At 55.4% G+C, this 16597-nt stretch overlaps 1 protein-coding gene across 5 annotated transcripts in view; it reads right to left on the bottom strand.

Annotated features, from left to right (window-relative positions):
• Positions 1–558: 558 nt before the first annotated feature.
• SBK1 (SH3 domain binding kinase 1) overlaps positions 559–16597 on the bottom strand; it is a 61169-nt gene continuing 45130 nt past the window's right edge. For 2 of the 5 annotated variants that reach the window (XM_064362597.1, XM_064362596.1), the window contains exons 2-5: positions 14063–14104; positions 3875–4107; positions 2319–2521; positions 559–1404 (exon numbers count right to left, since the gene is read on the bottom strand). In XM_064362597.1, coding sequence (XP_064218667.1) covers positions 559–1404; positions 2319–2521; positions 3875–4100 — 1275 coding nt within the window. In that variant the 5' untranslated portion in view covers positions 4101–4107; positions 14063–14104. Of the gene's footprint in view, positions 1405–2318; positions 2522–3874; positions 4108–14062; positions 15056–16597 lie in introns of those variants that run through there. The other 3 variants (XM_064362598.1, XM_064362595.1, XM_021672333.2) reach the window with 3 other exon arrangements.

Here is a 16597-nt window from a genome sequence, read left to right as displayed (position 1 = left end):
TGACAGGGCACAGCTGCCCTTCGCTCACTGCCCTGATCCCAGCCAGTGCCTAGGGGGCTTAGGCCCCCTCTCTGCCCAACACTTCAGTCCCTTTCTGTGCCCAGGGTAGGGAGGGGACAGAGTGGGACGGCCAGGAGGAGGGGAACTGGGGTGGGACCGCAGGATGATCTGCCAGGGGGTATGGAGGGCCAGGAGCAACGAGTCCAGGGTTTCAGGGCTCATGGCGGTTTCTGGAAGTGTGGCCCGAGAGCTCCCTTGCTCCTGGCGTGTGTGCGTGCGTGCGTGTGTGTGTGTGTGTGTGTGTTGGGGGGCTCTGATATCGGGTCTGTGGGGCTTGGCTCCTCTGGGTGAAGTCCCCGCCCACCAGGCCGCACCAGGGGTCTCTGGTGGCCCCCTCACCAGCCCGCCGGGACGGACCAGGCGCCTGGCCGCGTCCCACCTAGTCTACCGCTGCGCCCTCTGCCCCGCGGCGAGGCGGCTCCATTCCCCACCGCCATACCGGGCACCGGCTTGGGGCGGCCCCGGGTGGTTCCCCGGTCCGAGGGCGGCGGGGGCGGCTCAGACGCAGATCTCGATGGCCGTGGCCAGCACCACCTGCCCTTTGCTCTTGTCCGCGCGGCCGTCGGTCCGGCCGGGGGGCCCCGGGGGAGCCAGGCCGGGTTCGGGCACGGGCACGGGCACCGGCACAGGTACCGGCACCGGTACGGGCACGGGCACCGCCCCGACGGCGGGGGGCGTGGGCCGGGAGCCGCTGCCGCTCTCGGTCAGCACTGTCCGCTTGAGCGGCCCGGGCGCCTCGAGGCGCAATGGCCCGGCGGTGGGCGGGCGGTCCCCGGGCGGCTTGCGCGCGCGGTGCGAGGGCCGGCGGCGCAGCTCGGACGTGAGCTCGTGCTTGAGGAAGCGGAACACCTCCTTGGCCGGGCCGCGGCGCTCGGGCTCCAGGGCCAGCAAGCGCTGGAACATGCGCAGCGCGGGCTCGGTGAAGCGGCGCCATTGCGACGGCAGCCCCGGGAGGCGGCCCCGCTGCCAGCGCACGAACTCCTCGAAGAAGGCGTCGGCGCCCGAGGCCGCCTCCCACGGGAAGTTGCCGGTGAGCACACAGAAGATGAGCACGCCGAAGGCCCACACGTCCACGCCCGTGTCCACCGCCAGGCCGTCGGCGCGGCCCGCCTGGCACACCTCGGGCGCCGTGTAGGGGATGGTGCCGCTCACGCGCTTGACGCGGCAGCCCACGCGGCGCGTCATGCCGAAGTCGGCCAGCTTCACGCGGCGGCACTCGCGGTCAAACAGCAGCACGTTCTCGGGCTTGATGTCGCGGTGCACCAGCTGCCGCCCGTGCATGAAGTCCAGCGCCAGGCCCAGCTGCTGCACGCAGCGCTTCACCGTGTCCTCGGGGAGCCCCACCTGCGGGCGGCCGGGGGTGTGGGGAGCCGCGCTCGCTTTCCAGCTCTCCCTTCCAGCTCTCCCGTGCCCGCCCCGCCGCCCTCCCCTCCAGCTCCCTCTCTAGCGGGGTGGTTTTCGCCTCCCACCCTGTCCCCAGTAACTGCAGTGACGGCGCAGATGCGCACCTGCTGCGTCCCCGGTGCTGCAGACCGCCCTTTCTCTTGCTGTCTCATCCAAGCCTCAGAGTGGCTACTATGCCCGCTTCTCCTATGGGGGCATTGGGGCTCCAGAAGGGATACATGGCTTTCCAGGAGGAGGTTGATGAGGAGGTCCGCGGCGCCCTCCACCTGCTCTCAGTTTGCCCTGCCTGCTAGATATTTAATCTGGTGTGTCTCCCCCGACTAGAACCGGGTTCCCCGAGCTTCCTGTCTTGTTCCCCACTGTGTCCCTGCATCTGTGTCTCCAGATTCTGGGAGGTAGTAGGTGCTCAGCAAAGAGGGAGGACCTGCTCCGAAGGTCTCATCACTCAGCCAGCATGTGGCAGAGCAGATTTAAAGCCAGTGCCTGGAGTCCTCTCCCATCCTGCTGGCTCCAGGGTCACTTCTTCTGAGGCCTCCTTCCCGGGTAGATCTCACACCTCTCCTCTTGTCCAGCCCCAGGAGAAGGCGCAGTGGGACTTCATCCCTTCATTCTCACTGTCTCCTTTCAGGTGCTCATCTCCATTGCTATTATCTGGCTCACTGCGGAGTGTCAGTTTCCCACTAGAACAGGGACTTTTATCTTCCTCACTTCACATCCCAGCTCCCGGAATGGTAACTGACATATGGCAGGCGCCCAATAAATACTTGCTGAATAAATGGTCTGACTCCACTCCTATCTCACACTCTGGGGACCCTGAAGACCCCCTCCCCACCCTATTCCACCATCCCGAGTACCTGGGGAGGGATGATGTCAAACAGGTCTCCAGCAGGTGCGTACTCCTGGGCAAAGACGTAGCAGTCCTCTGTCTCAAAGACGACGTCAAAAACCTTGATGATGAAGGGGCTGGAGGAGAGGCTGTTGGTGATGCTCACCTCCCGCAGGAAGTTCTTCAGCTTGGTTTTGCTCTTGTTCACAAACTTCAGTGCCATTTTTGTGCCTGATGGGAGCAACAGCAACAGGGGTGAAGCCCCCTCTCCCAGCACCTCTGTGCTGGATGTACCCATGCCTGTCTCCAGAACAAGGCACAACGGGGTCCCCAGATGGCATGACTGTCCTCATCTTATGGATAGGGAGCAGACCAGGGAGAGGAAAGGGCTTGCCCAAGGCCATGGAGGCAGGTTCAACCTGAGCCTTCTACACCCAGTCTGCAGCCCTCCAGGAGGGAGCAAGGGGGCCTGTGGCGCCCTCTACTTCTCTCATTTTGTCCTGTCTGTTATATGCTTATTTATCTTGTTGGTCTACCCCAGCTAGACCCGGTCTCCCTGAACTTCCAGTCTTGTTAAATGGATGAATGAATGAGAAATGAGACACGGCAAGGCACGTGTCCACAACGCTGTGCCTGGGTAAGCATCTGTGCCCATCTGGTGCATAGCTGTGTGGTGTACACATGTGTTCCCATGGAGCATTTAGGCATCACAGGCCCTGCCTTCAGCACTGCACACTCACAACTCACACGTCATTATGACCCTATGAGTTAAGCACTAACGTTACGTTACCCTATTTTACAGAGAAGGACACCGAAGCACAGAGAGGTGAAGTCACTTGTGCAAGGTCACACAGCAAGCAAGTAACAAAGCTTGGGTGACCCCATGTTGGGTGCTCTTTCTGCTGCCCTCAGTTGACACAGAGCCCCTGGACCCAGGCGTGTGCCGTTGTGGGAGCTCATGCAGCCCCTGCCCCTGGCTGGTTGGGTGGCATGGCTGTGACCTACAGTGTGGGGGAAGTATCAAGCTCAGTGACTAAGCAACAAGGCTCTAGAGATGACTCCTGGGGTCTCGTTTTAGCTCATGGCCTCTGAAGCTGCATGGCCTTGGCTATGTGGCTGAATCGGCCTGGGTCTCACTGTCCTCCCCTGAGAGATGGTAATGGCCATACTGATCTCGCAGGTCCCTCCACCACTCACTAAGTGTGATACCCTGTTCCCGAGGAACTGCCCTCACTCTTTGTCCACCTACCTGGGGTCAGCCATCCCTCAGACACTGGTGATGCCCAGACATAGACACCAGCCCTGCCCTCTCCAGAGGCCCCTGGCACAGCCCCTTGGCTGTGTCAAAGGCACCCCAGATGGCCCCACAGCAGCCCACCCTGCAGCCTGACCACTCTGTCCCCATTCCTCCCTTGCCCCATCTGCCCAGTCTCCTTCTCCTTGGCTGCTTCAGGCCTCATCCTCTCCATCTGGCCTGTGACCCTGCCTCCCAGCTCCCACAGAGCACCAGAGAGCACTGGCCCAGCTGGAAGGCCATGTCCCCCCACCCCGACCTCCCAGTGCTGCCAGCCTGCACTCGCTCACCTGTGCCCTTGTAGATCACCAGATCAACCTTCCCGTAGGTGCCTTTGCCCAGCTCCCGCACTAGTTCGTAATGCTTGGTGACATCGCTGGCGGCCAGTGTGCGGAGGGTCAGGGCCTGCATGTCTTCAGTGAGAAGGGGCACGCCTGCCCCAGGTCCTGGGGCAGTCCCCGGCCCACAGCAGGGCAGGGAGCGGGGCGGCTCAGGCTCTGGGCAGCCCACACTCATCTTCTCCCTGTTTGGTCGGGGGTGGGGGGGTGAGCATGAAGTGTGACATCAGGCAAGGGTCCTCTCCTCCAGCCCCTCGGTCCTCCCCAGCACTCAGAAAACTTGAGGCTGGGCCCGGCTGCCAGGCCCAAGATAACCACAAGGGGGCGACAAGCATCTTGGTTGTGTTGCCTTCCCCAAAGCTTCAGGGGCCAGGCTTGAGTCAGCTCCCCCAAGACAGTCACCGCTTGACCCTGCGCTTGGTGGAACCAGCCCCTCTGCCTCATGCTGCCACCCACACACAGTGTCAGGCAATGCCCTGTATTTATGTCACACAGACACAGCCAGATACTGAGTTCACACGGGGGTACTCCCATTCACAAGTGTCGGTTTTGTTTTGCTTGTAGAGAGGGGGTCTCACTATGTGGCCCAGGCTGGTCTCGAAATCCTGGCCTAAAGTGATCCCTCTGCCTGGCCCTCTCAAAGTGCTGGGATTACCGGTATGAGCTACTGCACCCAGCCTGTTTTAATTTTTATTTCAGAGATGGGGCCTCACTCTATCACCCAGGCTGGAGTGCAGTGGCGCGGATCATGGCTCACTGCAGCCTCCACCTCCCAGGCTTAAGCTATCCTCCCACCTCAGCCTCCTGGGTAGGTTGGACTACAGGCATGTGCCACCACACCTGGCTACTTTTATTTATTTATTTTTCATTTTTAGTTCTGGGATACATGTGCAGGATGTGCAGGCTTCTCACACAGGTAAACGTGTGTCCTGGGAGTTTGCAGCTCCTATCATGCCTGGCTGATTTTTTATTTTTATTTTTGTAGAGTTGGGGTCTCACTATGTTGACCAGGCTGGTCTAGAACTCCTGGCCTCAAGTGATCCTCCCGCCTCAGCCACCCAAAGCACTGGGATTACTGGCATGAGCCACCATGCCCAGCTTATTCACAAGTATTGATGAAGCACCTGCTGTTCCCCAGGGCTCTCCAACGCCTGGAGGACACGGCACTGAACAAACGTCTAGGACTCCCTGTCCCCATGGGGCTTACACACCAGGGGGAGAGGGGCAGTAGATACAGTGGTCACACCAATTGTATATTATGATCAAAAGTGGTGTGGACTGTCCATATGGTAGGGGACGAGGACGAAGAGGTCTGAGGACCCTGATTGTACCATCACATATCTCGGCCACGCAGTCTTAGGCCAAACCGGCAGGATGGTACAGATGGGCCACACCATACCACCACATACATGGCCACACCGCAGCACAGCATGGCAGTGCCTCCCCCACCGCAGATGACAGCACCACCTGACTCAGGAACATACACTACAGCTGTGTCCCAGGGTCTCCCCTAAGCCCCGCGCAGACACAGAGATAGGGCACCTGTTCCCAAAGACCCAGCCCCTGCTCCCATTCCCAGCCTGAATGACCCCTTCAACATCCACACAAGCTGAGACGGTCTTCCTGGACACACCCCTCATAGCTACTGAGTTTGTCCCCAAGTGGATTGGCTGTGGGTGCGGAGGAGGCACAGAGATGCAGGGGTGCAGTCCAGAGCTGGGGCGGGAGACCTGACTTTTTAAAAAAGTATATTTAGGCTGGACACAGTGGCTCACACCTGTAATCCTAGCACTTTTGGAGGCCGAGGCAGGCAGATCACTTGAGGTCAGGAGTTCAAGACCAGACTGGTCAGCGTGGTGAAACCCGGTCTCTACTAAAAATACAAAAATTAGCTGGGCATGGTGGTGCACACCTGTAATCCCAGCTACTCAGGAGGTTGAGGCAGGACAACTGCTTGGACCCTGGAGGCAGAGGCTGCGGTGAGCAGAGATTGTGCCACTGCACTCCAGCCTGGGTGACAGAGTGAGACTCAGTCTCAAAAAAAGAAAAAAATTATATTTGTTTTGAGATAGGGTCTTGCTCTGTTGCCCAGGCTGGAGTGCAGTAGAGTGATCATAGCTCACTGGAGCTTCGAACTCCTGGGCTCAAGGGATCCTCCTGCCTTGACCTCCTGAGTAGCTGGGACTGCAGGCATGCACCACCACCTCTGGCTAATGTTGAAATGGGGTCTTGCTATGTTTTCCAGGCTGGTTGAAGTCCTGAGATAAAGCGATCCTTCCACCTCAGCCTCCCAAAGTGCTGGGACTACAGCGTGAGCCACCACACTGGGCTGAGACCTGCCTTGTCACATGGGTGACAGTGAACTAATTCTGTGTCTGTGGCCTTCATTTCTTATTTCCCCTTATGCCATTTTTCTAGTTTCATTGAGATACGTTTGGTGTACAAAAAACTACACATATTTGAGTGTACAATGTGATGATTCTGACATATATATACATCCCTGCCATAGAGATCATGAACACATCCATTATCCCAAAGTTTCCTTTTGCCTCTTTTTTTTTTTCTGAGATGGAGTCTTGCTCTGTCACCCAGGCTGGAGTGCAGTGGTGAGATCTCAGTCACTGCAACCTCTGCCTCCCGGGTTCAAGCGATTCTCCTGCCTCAGCCTCCCCACTAGCTGGGATTACAGGCACCTGGCACTGCGCTCGGCTAATTTTTGTACTTTTAGTAGAGACGAGGTTTCATCATGTTGGCCAGGCTGTTCTCGAACTCCTGACCTGGTGATCCACCTGCTTTGCCTCCTAAAGTGCAGGGATTACAGGCATAAGCCACTGCACCTGGTCCCTTTTGCCCCTTTCTAAAACCCCGTCCCTCCCTGCCCCTGTCTTCCAGGCAACCACTCTGGGCATGCATTTCTCATTTGTAAATGGGAAGGGATAGACTGGGGGATGAGCCTTTTCCAGGTACAGACACACATGAGTATGTATCTGTGTGTGCACCAGCAGGAGGGCAGGGCTGCCTCCTTTAGAAGGTGCCACCAGCCTCTAGCCCCTGGGCACCTGCTTCCCAGTGCAGCCTCCCTCTGCCCTCCTTGCACTCCCTTCTCCCTCTTTTTTTTTCCAAATATCTTTTTTTTGGGAAGAGGGGAACAGAGTTTTGCCCTTAGCACTGCTGGAGTGCGATGGCGCGATCTCAGCTCACTACAACCTCTATCTCCCAGGTTCAAGTGATTCTCCCACCTCAGCCTCCTGAGTAGCTGGGATTACAGGCCCCTGCCACCACACCCAGCTTATTTTTGTATTTTTAGTAGAGATGGGGTTTCATCATGTTGACTGGGCTGGTCTTGAACTCCTGACCTCAGGTGATCCACCCACCTCGGCCTCCCAAAGTGCTGGGATTACAGGCATGCGCCACCACACCCAGCCTCTTTTCCTCTAATCCCAGACATGTGACTCCAGCGTCCCTAGCCTGCCCCTAAGCATCCCCGCATCCTGAAGAACAGGGACCACAGCTCCATCTGGGAGAAGGCACAGATGTAGAGCCAGACAGCCCGGGTCTGAGTCCAACTCTGTCACTTGCTACTCGATGTCCTTGGGCAAATTACATCATCTCTCTGTGCCTCAGTTTCCTCATCTATACAAAGGACATAATAATAGTGTATTGGGCCAGGCAAGGTGGCTCACATCTCTGATCCCACACTCTGGGAGGCCAAGGCAAGAGGATTGCTTGAGGCCAGGAGTGTGAGACCAGCCTGTGCAAGACCGTGTCTCCACAAAAATAAAAAATAAAAGAAGATGTTAGCTGGGTGTGGTGGTGCACACCTGTAGTCCCAGCTACTCAGGAGGCAGAGGCAAGAGAATTGCTTGAACCAGGAATTCGAGGCTGCAGTGAGATATGATCACTCCACTGTACTCCAGCCCAGATGATGAGTGAGACCCTATCTAAATATAATAATAATAATAATAATAATAATAACAATAGCGCCTTCTCCCTATGGGTTGTTGCGAGGGTTAAATAAGTTAACCGGCGTGAAGCCTGGCATGCGGCAAGCAGGAAGTGCCCATAGCTGCCTGGGGTTGCTGTGTTATTCCCGTCATCATCACTGCTTTCTCTCTGGCTGAGCAAGGGCGGGTGGGCATGGCTGGAGGCTGCAAGCACTCCACGGGCCCTGTATCTTCACCTGGCCCAGCAGCTCCCTTCCAGGCCCCAAGCCTCTCCTCCTCCTCTGCCTTCCCCTTCGCTCTCGGCACGACCCAGCCTCCCACTTCACACGGAGAGGAGGAACATCAGGAGGGAACTTCCTGGCCTCCCACCCAGCCCCAAACGGAGCTCCATCTGCACCGTCCTCTCAGCTGGCTGGGGAGGAAGGAGCCCTCCCCTCCCTACCCTGCAGCCTGCTCTCAGCCCCGTCTCCCCAGCCTCCTGCCTCCCTCCATTCATGAACCAGCTCATCTCCTCTATCTATCTATCTATCTATCTATCTATCTATCCATTTTTGAGACAGGGTCTCGCTTTGTCACCCAGGCTGGAGTGCAGTGGCATGATCTCAGTCCACTGCAACTCCGCCTCCTGGACTCAGGCAATCCTCCCATCTCAGCTTCCTGAGTAGCTGGGACCACAGGGTGTGCACCACCACACCTGGCTAACTTCTGTATTTTTTTTGTAGAGATGGGGTTTCTGACCTCAAGCAATCCTCCAGAGTGCTGAGATTAAAGATGTGAGCCACCGCACCCAGCCACCCCTGTTGTTTTTTAAATTTTAGTTTTTTTTTTTTAAACAGGGTCTCGTTCTGTTGCCCAGGCTGGACTGTAGTGGTGCGCACATGGCTCACTGAAGCCTCCAACTCCTGGGCTCAAGCAATCCTCCCACCCCAGCCTCCTGAGTAGGTGGGACCACAGGCGTGTGCCACCATGCCCAGCTAATCTTTTTCACATTTTATTTTTTGTAGAGATGGGGGCTCACTATATTGCCCAAGCTGGTCTTGAACTCCTGGACTCAAGCGATCCTCCTGCCTTGGCCTCCTAAAGTGCTGGGATTACAGGCATGAGCCACCGTACCTGGCCTCCTCGCCCCTGTTCTAACAGGACCTTCCTCCTCAGCAATTGCCTTTTCTTTCCTAGCTCATTTCCACCTAAACAGGTGCCCCGGCCCCACCCATTCCACAGTCCCCTCCTCCAGAGGTAGGTACGGGGCCAGGCCCAGAGAACCCGGTCCCGCACGCCCTTGCTCTCTACTCTAGCGTGCTGACCCAAACGCGGACATGCCACCTGCCACCGTGTCTCTGTGCAGTCCCAGCTCTGGGTGGGGCAGCACTGGGTCTTTCCTGCAGCCACCAGCTGGGCTTCCATGTGGTGACATCTCTGCGTGACGGTCTTTCCCTGGTCTCAGGCTTGGAAAAAATCTCCTCTTCCAACCCCTGGGAAATGTCCACCCACCACCTGGGTGATGAGGCTTCCGAGTTAGAAAACCGAGGCGGCCGCCACAACACCAGCAGGGCGAGGCAAGGCTGCTTCTGTGCAGGCCTCCTCGGGCCAGCGGCGTCCTTGGGCCCTTTCTGTGTGGACTGTGGGTTTGTCCCCCAGGGGCTCTGATGAGCACACAGCCCTCTTTGCCTCAAACTCCTCCCTACGCCCACCAGGCAGACGCTGGGCTGCTCCCCTGACCTACTTTTCCTGATGTGTGTGGAGTCCCCAAGGGCTGCCGAGGTGGGCGGTCCACGTGCTTGCAGCACACGCGTCCACACGTGTGCAATCCTCCTGCCTTGGGCTTTGGCCCTGCCAGGCCACCTCAGGCTGTTCTGTGTCCCCTGGGAGCCTAATGGGCAGCCGCCAGTGGCAATAAGCCCTCCCTCCGTCCCATACCCAGGGATGAGGTGCCTGGCTCATCTCTGCCCTTTGGGCCTCAGAGTCACCCTGGGAAGGGCTGGGCTGAATCAGGGACACAGCCCAGTGGGCTCAGTTTGGGCCCCATGTGTGCCCCCCACTGTCAGGTTCAGCCCATGCTTTGAACACTACCCCACACTGCCTCTCTAGGGCTTTATTTAATGAACTTATTTATTTTAGTTTCTTCTTCTTCTTTTTTTTTTTTTTAGAAACAGGATCTTGCTCTGTTGCTCAGGCTGGAGTGCAAATCCTAGCTCACTGTAGCCTTGAACTCCTGCGCTCAGGCAGTCCTCCCATCTCAGCCTCACAGGTAGCTAGGACTGCAGATGTGCATCATGGTGCACAGCTAATTTTTTTTATTTTTTATGTTTAGAGATGGGAATCTCACTATGTTGCCCAGGCTGCTTTTAAACTCCTATCCTCAAGTGATCCTCCTGCCAAGCCACCACCCCTTACTTCTCTAAGGCTTTAGTGTCCCCTATCCCATCTGCTCCTCGATTCCTGAACAGTCTCTCCTGCCTGTTCTACCTCCCCGCTGTGCCTTTTCATCGTCAGGTCGCCCTCCTCCAGGAAGACTTCCCTGCTGCCCGCACACATGCTGAGTCCTGCTTCTGATTCATATCAGAATGCCAAGATTCATAGGGGCCACCTGTCCCTCCCTCAGGGCCCCTGTTGAATACCTTGGGGGTGGTCTCAGCTGTGTCCCTGTCTGTCCCATCAACAAACCAAGAGCTCCCCAGGGACAGAGGCTCAATCGGATTCACCCCTCTCCGGCATCCCCTTCCTGGTATGTAGGGCTCAGCTTTGGGGGTCCCTCTACTGCCCCCCTTCTTCTCCCTCCACACCTCCCTCTCCCTTCAGGTCTGCTCTCCGAAAGGTGTCAGCAGGAGACAAGGAATTAATCCACGAGCCCATCCCTGCCTCTGCGTCATCCGCCAGGTACACACTGCCTCTGACCCAGTTCCAATACACGTGGCTTCGGAGGCACAGGGGGAGCAATGGAGACATCACGGGCCTTGAAGCTTGGCCCTGATCCTAATGTGCGCCACTTTTTTTGCTGGGTGACCTTGAGCAAGTCACACCCCTGCTCTGGGCCTCTGCTTCCCCATCCCTACAGTGAAGAAATAACAGTAACAACGTCAATAATAACAGCACCAGCATTCACACAGGACCTACCACCTGCCGGGCCACCCTCGGGACCAACGCACCTAACCTTCACAACTATGAGACAGGCATTACTGTTACCTCCACTTAAAAAATAACAGAGATGGCGTCTCACTTTGTTGCCCTGGCTGGTCTTCAATTCTTGGCCTCAAGCGATCCTCCTGCCTTGGCCTCTCAAAGGGCTGGGATTACAGGTGTGAGCCAAGGCACTGGCTTTTGAGATGAGGAAACAGGCACAGAGACTAGGTAAGTTGCCCAAGGTCACACAGCTAGCATTGGTGTCGGCTCCAAAGCTGGTAGTGTTCACCCCTGTGCTTTCCCAAGGCAGGATGTTGGGAACACCACACCCAGATTCCCCAGCCAGGTGGGGAAACTGAGGCCCAGCAGAGGGCCGAGTCTCAGTGGGAACTCGACTCTCAGAGTATTTTGTCACTGGTCATCCCTGCCTCCTGTTGAAGGAGGAGCTGTGGACGTGATGGCTGTGAACCTGCCAGCACCAGGCAGCGGAGGCCTCTCTGACCTCTGTTCATGCCGGGCAGTCAGCGCCGCATCCACCCACACTCAAGATGGTGGAGGAAAGGGGCACCCACCTCGCGCCTCAAGGGTGTGTCCTCACCGGCCCCAAGGAAGGCCTCCATCTGCCATCTGTATTGCTGAGGGTGGGTGGGGGTCCCCCCTGACCTCATGGCAGCGGTCACGGCTCTGCCACATGCTGAGAGGGCCACCGTGATGGGGGAGGGTTTCCCAAGCAAGCAGCAAGACTGAGCCGCCCACCACTTCCTGCTGGAGGTCCGCTCGAGCTGGCACCACCCGTACGAAACGACACCCAACTCATCATCTGGCTCAGGCCTACTTTGGAGTCCTTGTTCCCCTCCCCCCACCTCATACACACACACACACACACACACACACACACACACGGATGCGCAAGCATACACACACAGACACGTATGCACACATGTGCACAGCCAGACTACATCGTGCGGCCAACTTGGAAAAATTTCACTCACTAAGTCCTCACAAGACCCCTGGGGGGAGGTGCTTATTTTATTTTTAAAGCATTTGCATTTGCTTGAGACGAGGTGTCCCCATTTTGCCCAGGGTGGTCTTGAACCCCCTGGCTCAAATGATCCTCCTGCCTCAGCCTCCCAAGTAGCTAGGACCACAGGCGTGCGCCACCATGTCCGGCTTGAATCCCTATTTTGAAAAAAACAGCTGAACTGAGGTAGCACTTACATAGCACCGAACTCCTCTGTCAAGTGCGCCACTGAATGATTTTAGTGAACGTACGGGGCTGTGCAGGCAACACCACACCCGAGTGATGCCTTCTATTTAACAGACATCAAAAGAGGCCCAAGAGGTGGATGATTTGCCCACAGTTGTGACACAGACAGCCAACTGTGCCTGAGCAATGTGTGTGTCCTCTCCTATACTACAAAGTCAGGCTGGAGAGCGGCCATCCAGCAGGGAACCACGTTTCTCAGCCTCCCTTGCTCCAGGCCGGCCATGTGACAGGCTCCCCACTGGAATGGGCACAGAAGTGGTATGTGTGTCGCTGCCAGCCTGGGGCTTCAAAGGATAGGGGAAGGTTCATCTGTGCTCTCTTCTTCTGCGGCTGGTTTGATGCAGAGGACTCCAAAATCCCAGAAGATGGTGGAGCCACAAGAGAGGAGGCACCTGGGTCCCCAGGTCACTGTGTGGAAGGCCTCCTGCTGGGGAGGACTGCCCATCTGTATTGGGTGAGCCACCGGGAAACTTCCATCATGCTCAGCTGCTGGGATATGGGGGCTTGTTTGTTACAGCAGCTGGCACTACCCCAATTCAAAGGTTATGCAGCAAGTAAGCAGAAGGGCTCAGATCTGGGGCTGCATGTGATGGCACCTGTAGTCCCACCACTTTGGGAGGCCGAGGTGGGAGGACTGCTTGAGGCCAGGAGTTTGAGGCTGCAGTGAGACATGATAACACCACTGTATTCCAGCCTGGACAACAGAGCAAGGATCCCATCTCTATCAATTAAAAACAAAACATGAGATACAAGGTTAGAGGGGATAATGGCAAAAAAAAATAAAAAATAAAAACAAAATAAAATGCACGCGCGCGCACGCACACACACACACACACACACACACACACACACACACCCCCCAAAGAATGCCAGGCACGATGGCTTGTGCCTGCAATCCCAGAAGTTGGATTGGGAGGCGAAGGCAGGTGGATTGCTTGAGCCCAGGAGTTCAAGATCAGTCTGGGTAACACAGTGAGTCCTTCATCTCTACAAAGAAATAAAAAAAATTAGCTGGGCTTGGTGGGACATGCCTGTAGTCCCAGATACTTGGGAGGGTGAGGCGAAAGGATCACTTGAGCTTGGGAGGTCTCAACAGAGTGAGACCCTGTCTCAGAAAAAAAAAAAAGCCAGACATGGTGGCTGACACCTGTAATCCCAGTACTTTGGGAGGCCAAGGCAGGCGGATCACTTGAGGTCAGGAGTTTGAGACCAGCCAGGTCAACATGGTGAAACCATGTCTCTACTAAAAATGCAAAAATTAGCCAGGTGTGGTGGTGTGTGCCTGTAATCCCAACTACTCGGGAGGCTGAGGCAGGAGAATCGCTTGAACTCAGGAGGTGGAGGTTGCAGTGAGTCAAGATTGTGCCCTTGCGCTTCAGCCTGGGTGACAGAGTGAGACTCGGTCTCAAACAAAACAAAACAAAACCCAAGAGAGTAGATTTGAACGGCCTGGAATACGGCCACAGGAGGTTAACCAGGACGGTACTTTTTGTCTTTTTAGTAGAGATGGGGTTTCATCATATTGGCCAGACTGGTCTGTCTCAAACTCCTGACTTCAGGTGATCCACCTGCCCTGGCCTCCCAAAGTGCTGGAATTACAGGCATGAGCCACTGCACCAGGCTTGAGGTGGGTTCTTTAAGAGGTGATTAGACCATGAGAACTCTGTCCTTGTTAATGAATTAACGCTGTTATTGCAAGAGTGGATTCCTCATAAAAGGACGTCTGGCCCTCTTTCGGCTGATACCTCCCCTTTCTCCCTCCCTCTCTTGCCCTCTTGCTGTGGGATGACGTGGCAAGAAGACCCTCACCAGATGCCGGTGCCTTGATCTTGGACTTCCCAGCCTCCAGAGCTGCAAAAAAAATTTCCGTTCGTTACGAATTGTGCCATCTAGGGTATTTATTCTGTTATAGCAACACAAATGGACTAAGATGACACTGAGGCACGGATAGGCTGAGTAACCTGCCCAAGAGCTCGTGATCAGCAGTGCTGGGATTTGAACTCAGGCTTTTGGGCTTCAAATCCCATGCTCACATGCACTGCATTTTCCAAGGCTCTGAAGGCAGACCCAGGCAGACATCGACACAAAAGAAGCAGCAGGAAGCAAGTGCGTTGTGCTCACTCGGGGTGGAGAAGTGAGGAGGCTAGATGCTCATCCGCTGGGGATGTAGTCGGGGGCTCGAGGCGGTACCAAGCGATGCCAGGAAGGCCTTTCTGACTCTCATGCTGGGATCCCAAGAGATTCTGTCCCCATGCCCAAGTCTTCTCCCTCAGGCCACTGGACTTGTGCTATGTCCCTAGCATGGAGAGACTCCAAGGGTGTCCTTAACAAGGTGCTGGCCTGGAAGGAAGGATGGACAGGATTGTTCCTGGGTGGGTCACCTTACTTCTAGGTTAGTATTATTATTAAAAGCCCCTGTGAAAAAAGCAGCATATGGTGGAAATTCAGGCCCCAAACACCTCTGACCTCTCTCACTTGCTTTACTTTGCTTCTCTGTAAGGCAAGGGGGCCGGAGCTGAACTCCTTAGCCTGCAGGACTGAACCAACTCTCTGCACCTCCATATGACCCCTCACTTGCCTCTAGGTTTTGCCCCGATCTCTGATCTTTTTTTTTTTTGGCAGGGGGAGATGGAGTTTCTCTCTTGTCACCCAGGCTGGAGTGCAATGGCACAATCTCAGCTCAATGCAACCTACACCTTCCGGGTTCAAGTGGTTCTTGTGCTTCAGCCTCCCAAGTAGCTGGGATTACAGGCGCGTGCTACCACACCCGGCTAATTTTGTATTTTTAGTAGAGACAGGGCTTTACCATGTTGGCCACACTGGTCTCAAACTTCTGACCTCAGGTGATCCACCCGCCTTGACCTCACAAAGTACTGGAATTACAGGCGTGAGCCACCACACCTGGCCCTGATCTTTTTTTCTTTCTTTTGAGAGAGGCTCACTCAGTCACCCATGTTGGAGTACAGTGGCGCAATCTTGGCTCACTGCAACCTCTACCTCCTGGGTTCAAGCGCTTCTCCTGCCTCAGCCTCCCGAGTAGCTGGGATTACAGGCACCTGCCACCACACTGGGCTAATTTTTGTATTTTAGTAGAGGTAGGGTTTCACCATATTGGCCAGTCTGGTCTTGAACTCCTGACTTCAAGCGATCCACCTGCCTCGGCCTCCCAAAGTGCTGGGATTACAGGCCTGAGCCACCATGCCTGGCCCTGATCTTTCTTATATACATAGTCAGATAAATCGTTTTAAAACAAGATTTGACTCAATCCTTGCCTTGCTGACATATTTTCAGTAAATTCTTGAATGGGAACGTGGAGTTTTCTGTTCCACCATCAGTTTCCTGTGGTAATGGCCCTCTCTCTCTCTGCCTATGAAGTTTAGAATGGATGTCTCCACCATGGTCTTACAGGGAGGGCCTGGGCAATCAGCAGATGGATCCCATCTGCCAGGTCACTGTGACTTGTTCAGAGATGAGCAAGTGATCAAACGTGACCCACTGAGATCTAGCCCTAGGACTGTTGCTGTAGCCATCAGGAAAGAGGGACCCTCTCACCCTGGGCTGCAAAGCTGCAGGACACAGCTGTGCCGCTGCTGTGAGCTGGCTTTTCCATCCTGGGGGAAGGGGAGAGCACGATTGAGAATAAAGCAACAAAGATATAAGCAGAGAGGAGAGAATGGTGGAGAGATTTCCGATGACTTTGAGTTCTGGGGCCAGGCATGCCTAAAGCCAATTATACTCCTGAACATTTGTTTCATGAATCAATATACTTCCTTTTCGGCTTAATTCAGCTGGTTTGAGTTGAGTTTATGTAACTTGTGAGCTACTCAGGCTTAGGCACAGGGTGGGGTGTTGGCATGGGGTGCGTACATTAGAGCAATGCAACAGACAAATGGCAATGAGCCCACAAATCAGAGAGGCGGATAAAACATGAACACAGATAACCCTAAGGCCAGGACGGCAATGGTCAGCACTCCAACATTTCCAAGGAGGGCCCTGGCAGTGGGGATCAGGGCGGCTTCCTAAATCAGTAGCTGGCGCCCGAATTGAAGGGGATTAACAACCCAGCAAGAAACCCAAGAGCTCCTTGAAAGCAGGCCCTATGCCTTCATCATCTCACTATTCCCAGCACTTAGCCAGGGTGTGACAAATGCTGGGTGAATAATTCTCTACGTGTTTGGGAATTTGTAACTTTTTATATCTTGGCTTTCCTGAATGTGACCCTGTAGGCACATAGCTATTTTCCCAAGGGCCTGTGCAAAGTATCATTAGCCCCATTTTATAGGCACAGAGACCGATGGCCAGAAGGCAACAGCAATTTGCCTAAAGTTACATAGGAAGTCAGTG

Source organism: Aotus nancymaae, unplaced genomic scaffold (genome assembly GCF_030222135.1).
Source record: "Aotus nancymaae isolate 86718 unplaced genomic scaffold, 86718_ANA_hifiasm-v0.15.2.pri h1tg000049l, whole genome shotgun sequence".
In the NCBI taxonomy this organism is placed as follows: domain Eukaryota; kingdom Metazoa; phylum Chordata; class Mammalia; order Primates; family Aotidae; genus Aotus; species Aotus nancymaae.
The sequence above is the reverse complement of the archived record's forward strand: the minus strand, read 5'-3'. Positions and strand labels throughout refer to the sequence as shown.